An 18,207-nucleotide genomic window follows, 5' to 3' on the forward strand; every position below is an offset into this window, starting at 1 on the left:
TTCTGCATGCCTTTCAGTTTGGGTAGTTTTGTTTCATGTTTCAGTTTGGTTTTGCATGCTTCTCTTTCTTATTTGGAATTCCACAAAGGTTTGTTTGTTTTGTTGATTATTATATCTTACTACATGGTTCCTGGCCATCCCCTCTCCCCATTTGTCTTCTTGCAGGTAGAGATTAAATCTTCCTGTCACTCTAGGGCTGGACACACTTCTCCAGGGAAATGTTTTGGGTGTCTCCCATCAGTCACCCTCACCCTCCTTCCTTCGCCTCCAGTTGTAGAAGGAAGTGACCCATGCACCTGCACTGGACACCCTGCCACTTCTTGAGGACTGGTTGTGTAGAACTGTGTGCTTTTGTTTTGCAAAACAAACAAACAAATGCAGGTTCTCTGCTCCTCCCTTTATCCATCCTCCGTGCCGTCTCATGTCCTCAGGTCCTTGTTTTGCTTATTATCCATGTGCTCCATCATTCAGTTCTGTTTGGTTTATTTCTTGTAGAAGCTATTCAGTTAGAGCTGTTTTGATGTTATTGTCCATGTTTTCTGTTCACCTGAAAGCAGCTACTCTCAAAATAAATTAAGATGATTTATTTGATTATTTAATGGAAAAAAAAAAAAATATATATATATATATATATATTGTGCAAAGGAGAAAAGCCAAACCCACCCCAGGAGCTTTTCCTTGGTGATCCTGGCCAGAGGTGTGACACTCAGAACCGAGAGGCCAGAGTGTTACTAACCTAGTGTCTAATCGGTTTTTTTAAGACTGAAGTGGCCACCTACGTGCCCGGCGCCTGGCAGAGGCTCCATAAAGTCAACCAAGATCTCCAAAGCGAGCTGGAAGCCCAGTGCCAGCGCCAGGAGCTGGTCAATCAGCAGATTCAGGCCTTGAAGCGCAGCTACGGGGAGGCCAAGGACATGATCCGACACCACGAGGCTGAGGCCCAGAGCCTTCAGGCAAGGCTAAGCAATGCCGCCGCTGAGCTGGCCATCAAGGAACAGGCACTGGCCAAGCTCAAGAGTGACCTGAAGTTGGAAAAAGATAAGGTCCGTGGGCAGCTAGAGGAGTGGCAGCACAGCGAGGCTGCGCTGAGTGGGCAGCTCAAGGCCAGTGAGCAGAAACTTAAGAATGCAGAGGCCCTGCTGCTGGAGAAGATGCAGGAGTTGCGGGACCTGGAAACACAGCAGGCACTGCAGAGGGACCGGCAGAGAGAGGTACAGCGGCTGCAGGAACGCATTGCCGACCTCAGCCAGCAGCTGGGGGCCAGCGAGCAGGCCCAGAGACTGATGGAGGAGAAGCTGCAGAGGAACTACGAGCTGCTGCTGGAGAGCTGCGAGAAGGAGAAACAGGTGTTGCTGACGAGTTTGAAGGAGGTGGAGGAGAAGGCCAGCGCCTATGAGGACCAGCTGAGGGAGCGTGAGCAGCAGGTGGAGGTTCTGCAGAAGGAGAAGTTAAGCGCCAAGTTTGAGGGCAGTGAGCATGTGCACCAGTTGGAGGAGCAGCTGGAGAGGAAGGACGCCAACATCCAGGAGCTCGCCGAGCGTGTCCAGGGCCTCCGAGACGAGTGCAACCTCCTAAGGCAGCGCTTCCAAGAGCTGGTGACTCGGGTCACCGTGTCTGACAGGGACGTTGCTGCACTGCAGGCACAGCTGAGAGGAAGGGAGGCTGAGTACCAGAACCTGGAGTGCTCCTTTGGGGAAGTGTCCAGGCAACTCCAGCGCATGCATACCCTGCTGCGGGAGCGCGAGGAGGAGTTAGGGCGCATCAAGGACTTGCATGAGAGAGTCATGGAAAAGAAAGAGCAGGACCTCAATGAGGCCCTGGTGAAGATGGTTGCTTTGGGGAACAGTTTAGAGGAGACAGAGATCAAGCTTCAGGCAAAGGAGGAGATGTTCAGGAAGCTAGCACACGAGTCTTCAAAGGAAATGCAAGAACTTCATGCCACCCTGGGGGCAGACGGTGGTGGCACTGCACATGTCAGACCCAAGGTCAAGGACCCAGGGCCTGGTCTGGGGGAGGACAGTGGGACAGGCAACCCTGGTGAGGATGGCACTATGTCCCTGAGGTCAGCAGAAGCACCTCACAATGAGGGCCATGTGCAGAGCATGGCAAGGTCTGACTCAGAGGTAGCAAGCGTTAAACGGCCGAGAATCCGATTCTCCACGATCCAGTGCCAGAAGTATATCCACCTTGATGGGTCAGAGAAGACCTGGGTGAGCAGCACATCCATGGACACCAGCCAGGACCGCTCACCCTTGGAGGAGCCAGCCCCTGTTCCACTCTTGGGGCCCAGTGACACAGACAGCTACGTCTCCATCATACACTCCCTGAAGACCAAGCTCTACATCACGGAGGAGAAGCTCAAGGACGTGACTCTGCGGCTGGAGAGCCAGCGCGGCCGAGACCAGGAGGCCCTGGTGACACTGCACCACCAGTGGGCAGGCACCGAGGCTCAGCTCCGCGAGCAGCTCCGTGCCAGTCTCGCCCAGGCTGGCATGTTGGCCTCCCAACTGGAGCAGGAGAGACAGGGGAGGGCAGTGTTCACAGAGAGCCACAGTAAGGAGCTAGGGGACTTCCAGATTAAAAACAGCCAGGCCCTTACCTGCTTAGAAAAATGCCGAGAACAGGTAAGGTACCTGCAGGGGATGGGCCAGGAAGAGGAGCCTGCCGTCCCCGCAGCCTCTCTGGCCAGCCTGGAGAGCACATTAGCTGATGCTATCCAGGTCCTGCAGCTCCCATTGGCTCTTGCAGACCACACAGCCCCGGCTCAGCAGCCACCCTGGCAGCCTGAGCTGACCGAGCAGGAACAGCTGAAGCTCCTCTCGGATCAGATAGCTCTGGAAGCCTCATTGATAAGCCAGATTGCAGACTCTTTAAGAAATACAACATCCGATATCTCCTGTGTCCTCCGAGAGATTTCTCAGTCGGGAGGGTGGCCCCTGGAGCCTGAAAGTGCTGCAGCTTGCCCTGGGCCTTTAGCAGCTACCCTGGCAAAGAAGCTGCTGGTAGATGGGGAATTCTGGAACCAGGTGGAATCACTGAGGCAGCACCTGGGGACATTAGGAGGAGAAACTGTCCACGCCCCCGACAGAGAGTGGCAGGGTCTCCCACCTGCCCTGCTCCCCACTGTGGTAGATGCGACGCTGGTCAGGGCCGAGCTGAGTTTTGTCACACAATCAGTGAGGGAGTCATTTCACCACAGACTGAGCAGTGCTCAGGAAAACCTGCACAGCGCCAAGGCATCCCTGCAACGGCTCAGGTACATGCTGAGTGAGATCCTGGGTGCCTACCACACTCCGGATTTTGACAGAGTGATGCAGCAGGCTTCAGAAGCCCTTGGGCTTCAAACAGACGCTGAAGAAGGTGTTCCGCAATCCTGGGAAATACTGAGTCAAGACCCTCGTGGCTGCCCAGAGCCCTTTCAACTGTGCAGCCAGAGCACAGGTGCCCTTGTAGCTGTGCAGGAAGAGCTTGCCCAGCAGCTTAAAGCCAAGGCCCGCATCCTGGGAGAGATATCTGCTGCTCTTCCCTGTCTTCCTCCTGTGGAATCGTTAAGCAATTGTCAGAAGCTTCTCCAGGCTTCCCACACTCTTTCCTATAGCACTTGTTTGGGGGGCCTTGGCCAGTATTCTTCATTATTAGTTCAAGATGCCATCATTCAGGCTCAGGTGTGTTATGCAGCCTGCAAAATTCGTCTGGAGTATGAGAAGGAGCTCCAGTTGTACAAAGACTCTTGGCGGAATAGAGATAGCCCCTGCCAGGAGCACTTGCAGGCTCTGGGGGCCCTGAGGGAGGAGTACAAAGAACTTCTCCAGAAACAAAAGAATGAATACCTGGAAGTGATCACCATCATCGAAAGTGAAAACGCCCAGCTCCTGGCCAGGGTCACACAGCTGGGCCATCAGCAGCATTGTCTGGAGGCAGTGGAGAACAGGCACGGTGCTACCATCTGCACCCTGCAGGGTCCTCACCCAGAGGGTGTGGTGAGCAGGCAAGCCCTGAGTCAAGTGGACACCTCCTCCAGAGCCCAGCAGGACCTTGAGCAGCACCACGTGGAGCAGATGCAGATCCTGGAGGACCGGTTCCAGCTTAAGATCAAGGAGCTGCAGAGTATTCACACGGAGGAGCTGCGGACACTGCAGGAACATTATTCCCAGAACCTGCAGCGCCTCAAGGAAACCCTCGGCCACTACCAGCAACAGCACCCCGGGGCCCTGCCAGCCCCCGACCCCCTGAGCAGTCAGCCTACTCCCTCAGCCAGCTGGCCAGCCGATCCGGCCAAGACAGTGGCCGAATCTGCAGCCCGGCTGCGCAAACGCATTCAGGAGTTGGAGGCTCAGACAGATGCCGTGCGGGAGGAGCTAGAGCACAAGGACCTGGAGAGTGGGGCGGCCGCAATGCAAAACAAGTACCAGAGAGACCTGGAGAACCTGAAGGTCTTAAATGCACCCTTCCCTTACAGAGCCCAGGGCAGGGAGGGCCTTTCCTTCCTGGTGCAGGGTGGCCAGCTGCAGCCGGGAACTGAGCAGGACTGACTCCTTGGTTCTAAGTCCCTCTACAAACACAAGTTCTGTTTGCTTCTTCTGTTCCCCTCTGGCCCCAGTGTGAGCTCTGAGCCTGTTTAGGCCAGTAACCCAGCCTCATGTTTCATCCCAAACCAATTTCTGATGTGAGGACAGAATTCATCTTCCTCAGTGCTTCTCACCCATTCACAAGTACTTTGCCCTCTGCTTAGGACTGCCTTTCTTTCCTTTCCTGGGGTGGAGCTGGGCCCCTGGAGCAGCCACTACCCTTCCATTACAAGCCTCCTGTCCCATCCTGCCCTCTCCAGAACTGCAGCCCAGGGCAGAACAGAACCAAATCCCAGGCTCCCTCGGAGACTCACTCCAGATTCGTCTAACTTCCTGAGTGTCCACTCAGGTCCTAGCTTCCTGAGAAGCCTGAGAGCAGTCAATCTGAGAAGGGCCTGTCTACCCAGCTGCCTTCATGTCCCCTTGCAGGAGCTAAGGAAATGCCCCTTTCTGGGCACTGGGCCCCTCATGCTCAACATCACTAGGGAGAAATCTTGGGCCTTGGCCTTCAAGGGTGCCACCCCTGCCACCTGCCCCTAGGCAGTCACATGCTCAGAGCCATCTTCTGAGAGATCACTTCCGCGGGGCACCCTGGCTGTCTCGCCACTGTCCTCACGAGGTCTCTTCCCTCGTTCACTTTTCATCCCTCTAGTAGCTGTGCCTAGCCAACGCCAAGCTCCTCCTCAGAGCTCTTCAGTGAGACCATACCTCCTCAGCCCGGGTGCCCGGCAGGCTTTGGTTAGACACTCTCACCATTTCCCTAAGTCCTTGCAAAATGTTGACTTATTGACAGTTTCTCAACTCTGCTGCTTCCCAGCTGCACACACCTGCACCTCAGGGAGGACTTAGTAGTTACCCCGTGTGATAATGCGACCTGTGTGATCAAACCGGTCAGGTGTGATCACCATCAGCCCCTGCCTTGGGTGGAGAAACAACTCCACACTCTTTCCTCATGAATTGTGAGGCAGATTCAGAGGCATATGGTGCTAAGCTCAGGTGAAAGCACACCCTAAACGTCAGCACAGACCTCTCTAGTGACCTAAGCCCAGACCCCAGGGCCCCTCCTTGAAGAACCTCTGGTACTGTCCGGTCTGTGCATGCACGTGCTTTGACTGCACCAGCACAGAATGGGATGCACATTCATGCTTGTACCCACAAGGGTCTCCTTCCCCATCAGGCGAATCCTCCACACACACACCCTTCTCTTCCCTGAGCTGGCCGGCTGGACACAGGGGACAACAGATTACGGGTTACCAGAAATCAGAACAGAAAAGCACACCCTGGTTGACAAACTGCCCCAAGGTTGTGCTTGGTTCCAAGTGTTCACCCCCAGGGTGGCTGTCTAAAGCCCATTACTTTGTGTCCAGTCTCTGCCTCCAGCCCATTGGGGTGGTTTCATGGCCCCCTGGAGGAAACAGGGTTTATAACTCCTGATCCAGTAGATGGGGCTCCTAGCCTACCTTCCCTCACATCCCCCATGACGCTTTTTATTGATCACAGGGATCATTGGACTTAAAATTTGTTTAACTTTTCACTGGCAAATACAGTCTCCAAGGAAGCCGGTCTGTCAGTGTCTGTTAGAAGTTTTACCTCTAATTTTAAATATTCTGAAGAATTCACCCAAAACACAAAAAGAGTTGCAAGGCTTGCCAGCTGTGTAATAGCTGAGAGACCACGGTTTTGGCCCAAGGGTGTGGGAAGATGGACAGGGAGTTCTGGAGGCTAGAACCCTGCAGAGCTCCCTTCAGCTGGGCCATATACCCCTAGAACTTTCACCTGTCTTAGATTTGAGAAAGCCAGGAGGCAACCCTAGGAGAAGAGATGCCTCGTTTGAAGGTGTAGCAGATAGGTTGAAGTGGGGTCTGATTAGTTAAGTGTTTGAAGTGCTGAAGGAAGGAACTGGGAGAGGTCATTCTTGTGGGGGCTTCTATAATAGGCATCCTTTCCTGAATCCATCTGCACGATCATGCACCGATTAGTCTAAGGTGGGAGCTGAGGGCTCACCCCCAGACTTGCTGCATCCTCCCACTGTTCAATGTCAGGATGAAGTGGCTTCCTGCTCTGAAATGCCCTTGCGGGGATGTAGATGGAAGGCAAGCCTCCAGGACCACATCTAGAGCCACTGCCCTCAAAGCTGAGCTTCCTGGTGTGGGCGTTGGGACAGTGGTCCTTTCTTAAAGCACCTGGGTGTTTCCCCCATGGCAGTAAGCCAGCCCAAGGGTGACAAGGCAGAGACCATTGTGGAGAGTACTGTGATGGTCATCACTCATGTCATGTTCGTCTGTGCACAGCTTTAAAAAGATAACGGAAGATGCAGACCAGAAGGGAAGAAAGAATGGCCTGATCCACTTGACTCAGTTGACACCTGGGGAAGGAGTGAGGTGAAATATCCAGTTGAGGATCACCAGCTGGCTAATGGCAGTGCTAGGTCCCTGATAGTTAGTAATGGGCTCTCCACCTTTGAAGCAACAGCAGCAGCGAGGCCTTGGCCCTGGCACTGGTAGATCCTGAGAATGTGAACCATTGCTGGTTATTGTTTATGAGTCACTTGTGAAGGGCCCAGTCTGTGACTGACACGAAGCTTTTGACTCTGACCGCAAATCAGAAATCATGAGTCTCTCTGCATGTCTTCTCTCTCCTCATCACCAGACATCTCCGTCGAGCCACAGTCAGTCCATGAAAGTCCAGGATTGTCTGTTTCAAATTCCACTGCCCCCTCTTCCCACCCACAGTACCTGCCCTTTCCCAGGAGAAATGGGATTCAGAACAGTCACGTAGAAATAAGACACACAGCTTTTGAATGCAAACACCTTTTCCTAGTTCTCTGATTGCAAGCACCTGGGAGCCTCAGGATCCAGCACACACTGCACAGCAGGCCGGTGGGGCAGACGGTGGCTACTTGTGAGACAGGAAGCCCAACTTAGGTGAGAGGAAAACTAAGAGCCTGTTTGCATTTTGCAGGCCACATGTGAGCGGGGGTTTGCCGCCATGGAGGAGACACACCAGAAAAAGATTGAGGACCTGCAGCGGCAGCACCAGCGAGAGCTGGAGAAGCTGCGTGAGGAGAAGGACCGCCTGCTGGCAGAGGAGACTGCTGCCACCATCTCAGGTGGGTGGACAGGACATGACACACTTGTCTCTGAGGGGAGATTGGTGCTCGGAGTAAGCACTCCTGCTCAGTGAGTCCGCTGTGGTCACGGGACATGCTGTGCAGCATGCTGTCACATCAGTGTCAGAAGAAAATGTGCCCACCTTGAACACGTGTGCTTTAAGAACTCATACTGGAATAGGGACATTTATTTAATCAGTTTGCTGTTCTTCTAACATACACACTCAAATATCCTGCTCTCTCCCTACTGGAGGAGCTCAGTGGGGACTGCCCCTCAGAGACCTGGTGCCCACGGCCTGCCTGTCAGAATGGCCCCCAGCCTCGTGCCGAGCACCATGTCCTTTCATCCTTGCAGCTATCGAGGCCATGAAGAATGCCCACCGGGAGGAGATGGAGCGGGAGCTGGAGAAGAGCCAGCGCTCCCAGATCAGCAGCATCAACTCGGACATTGAAGCCCTGAGACGGCAGTACCTGTGAGTCCCCCTGCTGGGGGGCCCAGGGGAACTGCCTTCCACCTCAGAGCAGAGATTAATTAGAGTCCCCAGGTGGCGTGGCGGCAAGTGGTCCTGAGGGCATTTCAGACTGACCGCCCTGTAACATAGCTTCCATGGCAGCCCTCCCACTGCCCCCATCAGTGAGCCACCACTTTGGGGCCTCCGTGAGCTGCCATGCTTTGTGGCTTCAGTGAGAGTTTCCTGTTAGTAAGCAAGCCAACAAAAATATGATCCCTGAAACCTGGAGAATAGGGAGTAACCTAGGAAATACTGAAGTGTATCAGATGTTCTTCAGTTCACAGCCACCCCCAGGAATTTGTTCTATCTGCTGCTACTGTTCCAGTAGCTTGGGGAGGACATGGTGTCTTGTCCATAGCAGTGTCCCGTCCCCCCAGCAACGCTGCATGTGCTCCTTCCCTAGTCGTAGGCAACACAGTGGAGAGCATACCGTGAAGGCTGGCTCTGGTTGGCTTCTCTGTGTCGAATTCACATAGTGAATTGCAGCTGTGGAAGCCATCCGTCATTAACCATTTTCTGAGTTATCTTTGGCAATATAAAAGATGTCATGGTTCCTGCAACTGAGGAGCCCATAGTTTAATACAAGAGACAGCCGTGTAAAGACGGGTTGTGGCGTGTTCTGTAGAGCAGCCACCAAGGTGGAGGGGGAACTCCCTACCTCAGCTGGAGGCCAGGGGGTGAGGGCATCTGGAAAAATCTCCTTGAAGCCCCTCATCCTCGGTCTCCCTGGTGGGGAAAACTAAGCCATTTTCCACGAGTCCAGGATGACTGAGAGCAGTACCCCTAGGCCCCGTTATCCTGAGTATCTGTGAACCGGAAGTACTGTTTAGGTTGTCCCTTACTTATTAAAGGAACCCTGGTACCGTAGTGGGCTATGAGCTGGGCTGCTAACTACAAAGTCAGAAGTTTGAATCTACCAGATGCTCCTCAGGAGAAGGATGAGGCTTTTTGCTCCTGTGAAGATTTATAGCCTCAGAGATCCTATACAGGGTCGCTATGAATTGGAACTGACACCACCACCACCACCACCACCTTACTTTTTAAAATTAGTGAAGTGTGTTTGAGACAGCGAACTACAGGGAGCTGCTCTCTATGGCTATGCTGTCCCTGAATATCTACTTTAACCACAGTCCCCTGGAAAGGAGAGGGAGCCTCCAGAGGTCCTGGCTAGAGTGCTGGAGCTGTGCTTTCTCCTCAGGGAGGAGCTGCAGTCGGTGCAGAGGGAGCTGGAGGTGCTCTCAGAGCAGTACTCTCAGAAGTGCCTAGAGAACGCTCACCTGGTCCAGGCACTGGAGGCTGAGAGGCAGGCCCTACGGCAGTGCCAACGTGAGAACCAGGAGCTCAACGCCCACAACCAGGTGAGCCACACTAGCTTTTCAGCCACATGTCTCAGCATGTCGGCCGACCTGCAACGGCAGAGGACACAGTGAGGGCTGTCTCGCTCACCTGAGCCAGTGGCTGGAACTTGGGGTAACTTTGGTCTCAGCTCTTTTGGGAGCTCTAAAATGGCTTCGTTTTTGCTCCTGAGTATCTCTGAATTTTTGCTTCAGAATTGGCAGGCAGGCCTCGGTCAGGAGTTCTCTGCATAGAAGAAACAATGTCCTACCCAAGCTACTGGACTTCTTGGAGTCAGAATCCTGTACTCATTGCCTGCTCCTCAGAGAGCTAGAGAGCATTTCAAATTCTGTTTAATTGCAGGGTTCAAGTTAGATTGAGTTCATGTAAGCTCTTCTGAGGATGCCAAGTCAAACAGCGCTGTGTTACCCATCCTGCTCAACTTCCCTGTGAGGGAGCCCTCTTTCCAGCATGCAGAGGTATCCCCACCTCTGTTGCCCCCGCACAACCTGCATATAAAAGGATATTGGAGAGGACTCATTCCACTTCATCACAGCAGTGGTTTGAAAGTGACCATTGGTTGGTTGAAAAGAAGGCACTGAAAGTAAGCTGGAAACTGGTCAGCAGCAGGACCTAATCATGCCAGAACTTAGTGAGGCAGACTGTGAGACTGATTGACAATAGTTATTGTGGGTGTCACGACTAGTTCAATGCTCATCAAAAGGTTGATGGTTCCAATCCACCCCGAGACACCTCAGAAACAGGCCTAGTGATCTCAAAACTCCATCAGTAGAAAACCATAGAGAGCGCAGTTGTACTCCGACACACACGGAGTCACCATGGATCAGAATGAACGTGATACCACTCAAATCACAATAGAAAGGTAGGAAAGATGTAAGTCCTGCAGTCCCAGTTCCATAAAGACTTAAATAACCTACTTAAAATAGCTTTTACTGGGATGTAAGTCCCATGTGCTGACCACCTCGCATAGTCAAGCTAAAGTGTGCCAGTGTACACGGAACATCACCTCTGCCTGTGCTTTTATAGCTGATGGTTGTGAGTTCTTAGCGACAATATGACCTTTCCTTGTGGGCTTGTTTGCTGAGTGTCAGTGTTGGTGTTGTGTTGCTTCTCCCCAGGAGTTAAATAACCGCCTGGCTGCCGAGATCACACGACTGCGGACATTGTTGACCGGAGACAGTGGAGGGGAGGCTGGGAGTTTGCCCCTCACACAGGGCAAGGATGTCTATGAATTAGAGGTATGCCTCAGCCAGCTCCCTTACATTTACCCAGTTCCACCCTGCTCACTGTGAAGACCCCAAACAAGAAGAGAGGTTCCCTAGCTGACAGTGTCATGGTGGAGACTAAATGAGAAGAAGACTTACAAGATTGAAAAAATTACCCCAAGGCAGCAGGAGCCACCTCCTGGAGGAGCCACTGGCAGGCCACAGGAATCCCAGCCAGCCCTTCTTCTGCGGCTCTCCTCCTGTTTACACCGCAGCAGTAGATAGTGGCCACACCCACTGAAGCCCTTACCTGTGATGACTGCATGAATCTATGAGTGTGAGATTACACAGCACCCTGTTTCTCAGGATCAACGGGTTCATTTCAGATCTCAGCAACTGAATTTGATGTATACGGTGTGCTTTTATGAAGGCACTTGGAGATCTTCCCATTGATCTCCAGGAACAGGGTTCGGGTGCAGAGGGAGTTCAGCAAACATGTCCTGGACAGAGCAAGGCAGCAGCTGCATTTCACAAGGTTGCAAGAGAAAATTATTTTAGCTCTAAAAGTGCTAGAAGGAATTTTAGGTGCTTTTCTCTTGTTCTAGTTTCACATGTAATGTTCAGCTCCCCACACTATTTAAACAGTCTTTTCCTGTCTTCTCAGTTGCATGTTGATTGTCCATGAGAAGCAGCATAGCCTCTTGCAAGGATGGGGACTCCCTTCCACCATAGATTCAAGAGGGTCCTTGTCCCTGAATGCCAGTCCTGACTCTTTTATTGCCGTAGGTCTTACTGCGGGTCAAGGAGTCAGAGATTCAGTACCTGAAACAGGAAATCAGTTCCCTCAAGGATGAACTGCAGACAGCACTTCGGGTAATGGCTGCATCACCAGCAGATCTGGGGAAGGGGCTGGGGGCCGTATGGAAAGGGTGGGAGAAGGCTGAGAGCAGGACTCACAGAGCCCCACCAGCACACTCAGGCTACTCAAGAACAGTTTGATGAGCAAGTTCTCATGAGCCCCAGCCTGCAGCTAGCTATCTTCTGTCTTGCCCCTGTGGGGTTGTGTTATGCATTTCCTGTGCACTTTGAAGATGTTAGAAGAGGGCTAATCTTCCATCCAGTTAAGTCAGACCCAGGACACTCTTGGAATCAAAGAGAGGAAATTCAGTCACTGAAAGTGGGTCAGGGTTCTGCAAACACAGTGGGTGTCCCAGCAAGAACCCACAGGCTGAGCGATCACTGGTGGGGAGGCAGTTGGCATAGGCAGCCCAGGTGCTCCAAGGGGGACAGGTGGAGCAGCTGGGGGTGGCCATGCCCTCATGCTCCCTACTTTCCTTCCTCTGTGTCCTGTTGCTGCCCCTGGCATCATGCACTGCAGCCAGGCCAGGACCTGGCCTTGTGTTAGCCCAGGGTGGTGAGCCTGTGGTTTACTCTGAAGCGCCAACACTGGTATAAGTCATTTGCCTCTATTCTTTGATTTATAAGGACAAGAAGTATGCTAGTGATAAGTACAAAGACATCTACACAGAGCTCAGCATCGTGAAGGCAAAGGCAGACTGTGACATCAGTAGGTTGAAGGAACAGCTAAAAGCAACTACAGAAGCTCTGGGTGAGAAGTCTCCTGAAAACACCATGGTGTCGGGATATGGTGAGTTTTTCTTCGGAGCAGAAGGGCCTTTCTCTCTCCTGGTGGACACTCACCCAGCAGTGGGAGGAGGGTGGGAGTCGGAGGAGCATGGTACCCACACACTGGTGGGAATGCTGGTCAAGATGGCCCTGCTGCCTTGGAGGAAAGTGACACCAGCATCATAGGTTTTCACAAGACAAGTTGTGTAGTTGCTCTTCCCTAAAGAACTCAGTAGTTGGGTAAAAGCGGCTCTCCCTAGATGCTTGATTCCAGGGGGTTTTGTGCGATTTGTAAAGGGCCCCTGAGAGAAGAGAAATACTGCTTTCTCGGTACGCAGCCGGAGTGACTCCTCTGTCGTGTGTGAGCGTCAGAACTCCAGGGCAGAAAGGAACTTGACATATCAAGACCTTCCAAATGGGTTCTTGCATGTGCCCTTCATGTTGACCTTTTTAAAAGATCATCAACCATGATGTTTTGTCTCACTAGTATGTATACCATTCCATTCTATTTTTCTCTCAGCTGGCCAAGTTGTTGAGGAAAGGTAATTTGTCATAAATATATTACTGTACTAACAAGCTTTAGGAATTTTAAACATACAGTCTTTGGCATTTTAGGATCAGCCCTGGACTGCGAACCACAAGGTTGGCAGTTCAAACCCACTAGCTGCTCCTCAGAAACCCTATGTAGGTTCGCTGTGAGTCAGAACCGACTCAATGGCACTTAACAACGGTCTAGTTTCAGAAAGTTTGGGAAGACAAAAGTAACAAGTCTGTCTGTCTCTTCAGATATCATGAAATCTAAAAGCAACCCAGACTTCTTAAAGAAAGACAGATCCTGTGTCAGCCGTCAACTCAGAAATATCAGGTCTAAGGTGAGTCCTTTGTCTGGCCTTTGGGTGTGTGGGGCTTGAGGAAGGAAGCATTGAGGAGATGACCCCAAATCAAACCCAGGAGCCAGCCAGGCTTACTGGGAGACACACAAGTGGCCTCTCCAGCACAGCCCAATCCCAGAATGCACTTGTCCCATGCCATGGGGCCCTGCTAGGCCTGCCCACTAATTTATAGCATTTTCCATGCATTTGTGAGGCCCAGGCCTGTGAGAAGCTGTCTGGAGTGAGTTCAACCCAATCTCACGTCCACCCACGCACCATGGGCCTTCTAGTTCCTATGCCAGCATGTCCATGTTGTATCATTGGTGCCATCTGCCCTTCAGCCAGCTGGTGACCTGCAGCTTTTCTGTGCACTGTGGTGGCAAGCCTGCACGCTTCCCAGGATGGGTGGGTGGGAAGTGCTGCGTGTGTTTCTCCAGGATTTACTGTGTCTGTTCTTTTATTTTTGCTCTTTCCCCTGACAGTCCGTAATTGAGCAGGTCTCATGGGATAACTGAAACGAGCCTGATTCCAGGTCCCCTGTCGTGTAGGTAAACTGTCTCTCACTACCACCACCTGGCCACCTGGCGACCCACTCTGCATGCACTGCTCACAACACCATTTCAGCGCCTCTTTACCACCCTTGTTTTAATTTGTCCTGCTCCACAAACACACAGGAACACCAAAGGATGTCTCTTTTAATCTGTTCTAGAGAGTTAGCTGTGTTGTTGACCCTTTGTGGAAGCAGCTCAGGGTGCCATCCAGGGACGGCAGGCCACTGAGTGCCCTGGGCCCAGGCAGCAATGCATGTAGGGTGGCGGTTGGCCTGTGCATGTTCATCAACTGACTCAAGCACACTGGGACACCCACCGTTGACTCAGCCCTAGTTCACAGACAGATTGACCATGGATGGGACACTGAGCAACCCCACCACCCAACAGGGGTTTCTTTGTCTACGTGACTCATAGGTAACTTTGAGGAGTTAATAAATCATGAGCTGCAGAGTTCAGCTCCGAGAAGAGGGTTCAGAAGAGCAGTATTGCAAATACCAACCACTTAACGTATACAGAACTGACAGAGGTGAAGATAACTGCAAGTACTTGGGCTTCAGTATTTTACTAGCACTCTTTTAAAGAAGAAATGAATCTCACTGATACTACAGAGGTCTTTCTTATAATGGGGAGGAAAGAAGTAGTAACCACACACACATAGACACACCTGCCCACAAAGCTCCTGGTCCCTATCTGGTCCCCTTCCAGCATAGCTGCTCATTCCAGAGTGTGGATGTCATTTATTGGGTTATGAGGAGGTGAAGAAGAGCAGAAAGGAACTGGTGCTGCCCAGGCAGCAGGGGGGACACTAAGGCCCTTGCGGAACCAGACTGGCAGCAGCAGAATCCAGAAGGGGCTGCAGGTACCAAAGTGTGTTTGCTTTGCGGACACGCTGTGAGAAATTTGTGACTATTTTAAACCTAGCCAGTTGGTTTGATTTGTTTAAGTTCCATGTCACTTATGCCCAGATATGGTTTAGGTTTGATTGAAGACTTAAGTATTTTTCTGTAAACATGAAAAACATTCTATTTAGCAAAGGGAAAGCATGCTCTTTTTTTGGTTTATGGTTTCCTTATTTAAGATTTTGTTTCCTATTTGAAACTTCTGTTTATTTTCAAGTTTTTCCTAAAGAGTCTGAATATTTGTTTATTCAGAATCAATTGAGTGTAGTGATGGGGCGTTGGGACCTGGTGTAAAAATGCATGGCTGAGCCATCTGACCTCTTCTAACTTCACGAGGGAGGAAGAATCTGTATCTGCGTCAGCAGCCCAAGGCTGATTCCTGGAAGCCTCCACCCTCCAACCTCTTTTCCAATTCTGACAGCAGCCTTCCCTCCGCAGCACTCTCTACGTCTTGCTGGTTCTGTCATTTGTTGTAATGGTCACACAGAACTCATAGACAGTACTCCTGATTATGGGCTTTGCTGTAAAAGTATCAGATTAGAATTCAGGATTGGGACCAATTCATCATACAGTTCTTTAGTTAGTCCAATTTCTTCTCAGTCATGCCACAGATGTGCCTCTCTCTGACCCTTAACCTCTCAGCCAGAGCTGGGCCTTCCCTACTTGGGCAAGTACTACAAAGCTTTTCAGTTCTGTCAGTACCTTCCTAAAGGTGCCCCCCTCTGCCAGCAAGCCTCCTGCTTGAAAGCCCTCGGTGTTCCCACTCTGCCATCTCCTGCTGGTTCCCTGGGTTTGCTCCCTCTGCTTCTTGTCATCTCACTGTTAACAGCTCTCTTTCTCTCTGTCTCCTTGATCTAGAACAGGGGTGGGAAATCTTGTTTCTGCCAAGGGCCATTTGGATATTTATAACATCACTTAATATAAATTTACGTTGCTATGAAAAAAGCTCCTACACGTATTGCATTTTGAGTCCCCGTGTGGTTGCCTCGGCAAGGCCAGACCAAATGATTTTGAGGGCTTATTCGGCCCAGTCTAGAAGGTTCTCAGTGCAGAAATCTTGGGTCCAAAGACATTCCACTCCTGGCTCTTCATTCTTGGTAGTTCTAAGGTCCCCTTTTTAGGCTCTTGTAAACCTAGAAGGCTGGAAAACTGACCAGTTACCTGTTAGGGTCCCATACACTTAATTAGTATGATCCCACCCTCCAACTCAACAGCACTTAACAACAACAACAACAACAACCCCTCCAATGGGGTCATGTACCTTTTATTTACATTATTAGCGATTGTCCAGCTCACAAGCACATCATGTGCATAGTCTAGTTCAGACATTTGATACGAGTTACACACAAGGTCACTCGGAGTCAGAACTGACTAGAAGGGCCATATTAAGTAATTCATTGTACCAAAGGCCACCCCTGACTCTCTTAGCCATTGGCCCTTTCATACGTCCCAATCATTTTACCAGTCTAAAAGAGATATTAACAATTCGTCCTTCAGAAAGGCAAAGAATCGGCAGGGTGAGGTTATTCAGGTCCCAGCTCTCCAGGTCTGCTGTAGATGTCCATCTGAGTGCTCAGGTTTTCCTAAAGTTTATCTTATCTTCACCCTTTCTGGGCTTTGATACAATTTAACTGAGACAGGATTAGTCCCTGACTCTGAGCATCACCAAGGGTTCAGCATAGCAAAACCCTTAAGAGACTTCTGGTTTAGCCAGTGTGCTTGAGTCCATCAGTGTCTCCTCCGTAGCTCACCTTGTCATACTTCCAGACGTTACAGCTACATTTTTATAATCACAATTAAGCCTGTACTCACAACATATTAGCATCTTCCCATGCTCCCTCTTTCCCAGCTCAGACCCATGAGGAAAAGAGGAAACTTTTCAGTGGGGATACTCGTTCCTTTCATTGGGAGTCTTTGCCCACCCATGAAAACAAGGTAGCCAGTCACTTCATGTCTTTATCTCCCTCCCATTTTAGATGTTGTTGTTAAGTGCAGTTGAGTCGATTCCGACCCATAGCGACCCTGTATAGGGTTTCCAAGGAGCAGCTGGTGAGCTTGAACCACCAACCTTGCAGTTCAAACGACTTTGCAGTCTGTCGCGTTAGCCCACAGCTAAATGACCTACCTCTGTCAAACCAGCAAAGCATGTGCTTTGATCTAAAGAATCTTTTGTTTCAGTTGGAACTCTTGGTATCTGTGTCCAAAGCGAAGTCCAGTGCAAAGCAGGCCATCACATTGCAAAAGCCTATACCACCTCCCAGTGTTAAACATCTTCCTCTTCATCTGGTTGGGTTCTGGTCAACTCATCCCTAGCTCCTGTGAGCCAAGTCAATGAGTACCAGCCGTAGGCTCAGGAGTCCACACACTCCTTGCATTTTAGTTCCGCCAGCCTGTTCTCTCTCTCTCTCATCCCTAACCCCCATGAACTAAGTCATCAAGCACCACTATAAGCGGTGCTCAGAAATCCATGCAACTTCCTGCACTTCAGAACAGGCAGTCCTTTATCTCCCATCCATAACCTTCATGTGCTAGGTCAGAGGATGCCAGTGGAACATGTTCAAACTCAGCCCATGTCTTCATTACTATCTGCTGTTACAGCTCTCTCTTTCTTGCTGTCTCCTTGGTCTAGGAGCTTTCAGCACATAGGTCCCGGGTCTACAGATATGTCCCACTCCTGGCTCTTTTCTTGGTGGTCTTATGGTCAGTCCCCCTTTGTGCCTCTGGGGTGACTCACTTTAAGCCTGCTGTTGTTGTTGTGAAGTGCCGTCCAGTCAGTTCCGACCCATAGCGACCCTGTAAAGGGTTTCTGAGGAGCAGCTGGTGAGCTTGAACCACCAACCTTGCAGTTCAAACAGCTTTGCAGTCTGGCACATTAACCCACCGCGCCACACCAGGACGAAATAAGTGACCTATCCTGTTAGGGTTTTATATACTTTATTTGCATGGTCCCACACCAGCAAGGGTGCCTTCCACCTTCCTTACAGTATTAGCAAGCAATCCAATTCCTTCGGTGGGTCATAGCACCTCAGTTGGTGGGAATTACGAAAACTAAATAGAAAGGCCATAATAAATAATTCACTGCGCTGTTCCAGGCCTGTGCATGACATTGATGAGTGGGACAGGTAGCTCCTGAAAGTACTATGTGGGCCTTGGCTCAGTCCGAACAGATAATGGCGTTCATTATGTGTGTCAGTCCTTGCAGGGACATGGTCAAGCAGAGCTCAAAATGCTTTGGTCACCAAGGGGAGCTGAGGATCTCAGGCTAGGTCCAAAGAAGGATAAGGGAGCCCATCAGTGGGTCTGAGTCAGTGTTTGGTTCAGCTGCATTTCCAGTATTGGGAGGAAACCCCAGATGGAGGATACCCTGCTGGCCCAAGGAGAAGGCAAGACTTTTGACATCTCAGATGGTGTGGTACAGCTATGGTGGGACCAAGCCTGGTGCCCCCAGCAACACTAAGGGGCACATACACAAGGAATATGCATTACTGTATTTGAAAAAACATCCTTCT

General features: G+C 51.0%; 1 protein-coding gene across 1 annotated transcript in view; it reads left to right on the forward strand.

Moving 5' to 3' along the window:
* Positions 1–13,763, forward strand: part of MPRIP (myosin phosphatase Rho interacting protein) — a 250,666-nt gene extending 236,903 nt beyond the window's left edge. The window contains exons 16-23 of the mRNA XM_006876142.1: positions 7,530–7,677; positions 8,033–8,150; positions 9,388–9,547; positions 10,664–10,783; positions 11,537–11,623; positions 12,236–12,398; positions 13,163–13,248; positions 13,731–13,763. Coding sequence (XP_006876204.1) covers positions 7,530–7,677; positions 8,033–8,150; positions 9,388–9,547; positions 10,664–10,783; positions 11,537–11,623; positions 12,236–12,398; positions 13,163–13,248; positions 13,731–13,763 — 915 coding nt within the window. The remainder of the gene's footprint in view (positions 1–7,529; positions 7,678–8,032; positions 8,151–9,387; positions 9,548–10,663; positions 10,784–11,536; positions 11,624–12,235; positions 12,399–13,162; positions 13,249–13,730) is intronic.
* The last annotated feature ends 4,444 nt before the right edge of the window (positions 13,764–18,207 follow it).

This window comes from Chrysochloris asiatica, unplaced genomic scaffold (assembly GCF_000296735.1).
Source record: "Chrysochloris asiatica unplaced genomic scaffold, ChrAsi1.0 scaffold00356, whole genome shotgun sequence".
Taxonomy (NCBI): domain Eukaryota; kingdom Metazoa; phylum Chordata; class Mammalia; order Afrosoricida; family Chrysochloridae; genus Chrysochloris; species Chrysochloris asiatica.